Consider the following 3,015-nt stretch of genomic DNA (forward strand, 5'->3'; position numbering starts at 1 on the left):
AAAAAAAAAAAAAAAGAAGAAGAAGCCTTGGTATATGAATTGACTCATGTCAATCAGCTCAGTACTTCTCCAGAGGCCAGGTGATACCCTGGCAATGGGCTGAACTGTCAGGATTGCTACCATGGGCCAGGGATAAGTTGATATCATTTCCAGAAATAAGTGAAATGTGAGGAATACAATCATGGCTCTGCAACACACCAAATCTTTCTAAATTCATGGGAGAATAAGTGAAGACCTGGTAGTCTCTTTATCACCAAGGAGGGAGGCATAAATGGCCTCTTCTAGTTCCCTGGAACTACCTGAGTTAGAGGAATAAGAGTATAACTTTGGGTCCTCCTGGGAGGAGAACCCATTTTTTCATCGATCACTCTAGGATAGCTTTTAGTCAAGAGTATAATGTTTTCGAACATACCCTCAGGAAACCAGGGACTTGTGCTTAAGATTATAAAATAAATTCACTTCTAATATCTACTTGCCCATTTGAACATTCAAACACAAATACCTACGGTGTTTGGAAAGCAAAGCTTGAACAATATGTTTATGACCTGGGCGAGGAAAGCAGGAAAGGAATTTTGATGGCTGGTGGACCAAGGTAACACACTTGGAAGGGCAGTGCCTCAAAGGAGGAAGCTGACATTTAACTGACATTCATGCAAATGCCACACATGTTAGTCACAGAGGATTTTTTCTATCAACTTACCTACGGGCAGGAACAAAGGAAAAGTGAGCAGGTGCATTTGGAGAGAAATTCCGGGGGCTGTCCAAAGGACTGTTACCTGTGGACAAGGAAAGTAAAAGAAATCCTCTGTGAGGTTTGCTTCTGAGGAGGGTTGAGATGATAATAACCTTCAGGGAAGAAATCAGCCCCTAGCATCGGCAATTAGCATTATATGGTTATTTTTCCAGGTCCACCATTAGTTTAGTGATTCTCTCTTTGAAAGAATTGGCAGCCCAGAGGTTTCTCCCTTGTTCCCAAGTTGCCTGTAACCATCTATGCTTCTCAGACATCTGTTTTAGATCTAGCAGCAACCTGCCCTCCTTGGAACACCTCAGGTTCCAATCTGCCTATTCAAGTTAACCCAACTTTCCAAAGGCTTGAACTCATGCAGTACAGATAGCACAGCCAAACGCTCACCCTCCTCAAAGGGCAACGGGACTCCTGGCCCGAAAGTCTCTTGCACATGTATCTCTGCACACTGCATCCAAGGGGCTAACCCAGAAATATGTGTGCTTAAGCGAAAATGAAGTTCTCAGGAGAGCAGTGCTCCTTAAACAGTCCATACACAAGGCCCCCAAGTCTGCAAAGCATGCCCAACCCCTTCACAGTGTAGGAATTATCTCTATCTCTTTATTAGTTTTCACATGTTCCTTATAACTTGTAAACTTATAGCTCAGAAGCTTTGAACAAAACTGTGTGCTTACCTTAGCGCTATGACCACAATTCTCAAACCTAAGCCTGCCATACTTCTTTGGTCTAACTTCCAGCTGGGGGCTGGTATTTAGGAGGAACTGTCAACATGTCTCTACCCAAAAATCATGTTGAAGTAAACACCATACTCTATGATGTGCTAACCACTCTGCCAATCCCTGCCCACCTCCCCACTTCTGTGCTCACCTCTATGAACCAACACTGGCTATGAGGAACTGCTAACCAGGGACCTGGTAGTTCACCATGCCCTGGCTTTTTCTTGGGCAGTTTATTTCCTGTATAGGGTATGACTGTTCCAAGGTGCCACGAAGCTACCCAAGTGTTTCTCATTATCTCCATTCAGCAGGTGTGGATAGCACTTGCCTTTCTGTACTGATCTTGGAAAAACCAGCCTCTCAAACAATGCCCCCCTACCCTATGCAGCAACTCTTTATCAATTACATAAAGGCACTCTCTTTAGGAGAACTAGTGAAGAAGAGGCATTTTCAGCTTCCACTCATCCCCTTGACAGGGATCCCCAATGAGGTGTACAACCTTATGCTCTCAACCTAGTACCAACTCTGAGTTTCCCATGTGTCTAGGGCTATCTCCTACAATCTATCCCATCTCCTGGCTGGCACATGCCACCAGGGTGTGAGAAAAGTGATTTGGAACAACAGTTTCCTTAGGCAGGACTTAAAAAGAATCAGGCCTCCTCAGAATTATCAAGGTCTTAAAAAAAAAATCCCTATTCTTTTTAAATAGTGTTATCTCAGAGATTAAAAAGTACCTTCAGTTTGATCCATGACATGTAAAACTAGATGCCCTTTGTTGGTTCCCAAAACCACCCAGCTAAAGCCTCAAGGAAATTGCCGGACATGAGTATCCTACAAACAATGACCAGCCTTCCAAGGACCAGGTGCAGTGATGGTTATCGGGAAGAACATGAATCTTCCAGGTGCTCACAGTTAAGCTAGGGATTCACAGAACACACATATGTCAGAAATAACTAACACTAAGAGGAAAAAAAGCTGTAAACAACAACAACAACAATAATAAAAACCAGCACATCACTGAGCTGTGATACAACTTCAAGCAGACTAATAATCCTTAAAGGAGAATAGAGTGGGGGAGCAGAAAACATATTTGAAGAAATAATGGCTGACAGTTTTCCAAATTTGGTGAAAAAAAACTATAAACCCACATGTCTAAGAACCTCCAAGAACCCTGAGAGAAAGAGGAAGAAAACTATACCAAAGCACATTATAATCATATTGCTTAAAACTCATGATAAAAAGAAAAATCTTAGAAGCAGTTCGGAGGTGGATAGGGGGGTAAGAAAGACATGTTATATACAGAGAAACAAAGATAAGGATTATAGCAGACTTCTCATTGAAAACAATTCATGAAGGCAATGGAACAACATCTTTAAATTAATGAAAAAAACAAATCCTACCAACCTAGAATTCTTTTTTTTTTTTTTTTTTTTTTTTGCGGTACGCGGGCCTCTCACTGTTGTGGCCTCTCCCGTTGCGGAGCACAGGCTCCGGACGCGCAGGCTCAGCGGCCATGGCTCACGGGCCCAGCCGCTCCGCGGCACGTGGGAT

At 42.9% G+C, this 3,015-nt stretch overlaps 1 protein-coding gene across 1 annotated transcript in view; it reads right to left on the reverse strand.

The window, feature by feature from the left end:
* MAST2 (microtubule associated serine/threonine kinase 2) overlaps positions 1 to 3,015 on the reverse strand; it is a 272,170-nt gene that overhangs the window by 6,748 nt on the left and 262,407 nt on the right. The window contains exon 6 of the mRNA XM_028488202.2: positions 701 to 776. Coding sequence (XP_028344003.1) covers positions 701 to 776 — 76 coding nt within the window. The remainder of the gene's footprint in view (positions 1 to 700; positions 777 to 3,015) is intronic.

Source organism: Physeter macrocephalus, chromosome 4 (genome assembly GCF_002837175.3).
Source record: "Physeter macrocephalus isolate SW-GA chromosome 4, ASM283717v5, whole genome shotgun sequence".
NCBI classification, from domain to species: Eukaryota; Metazoa; Chordata; class Mammalia; order Artiodactyla; family Physeteridae; genus Physeter; species Physeter macrocephalus.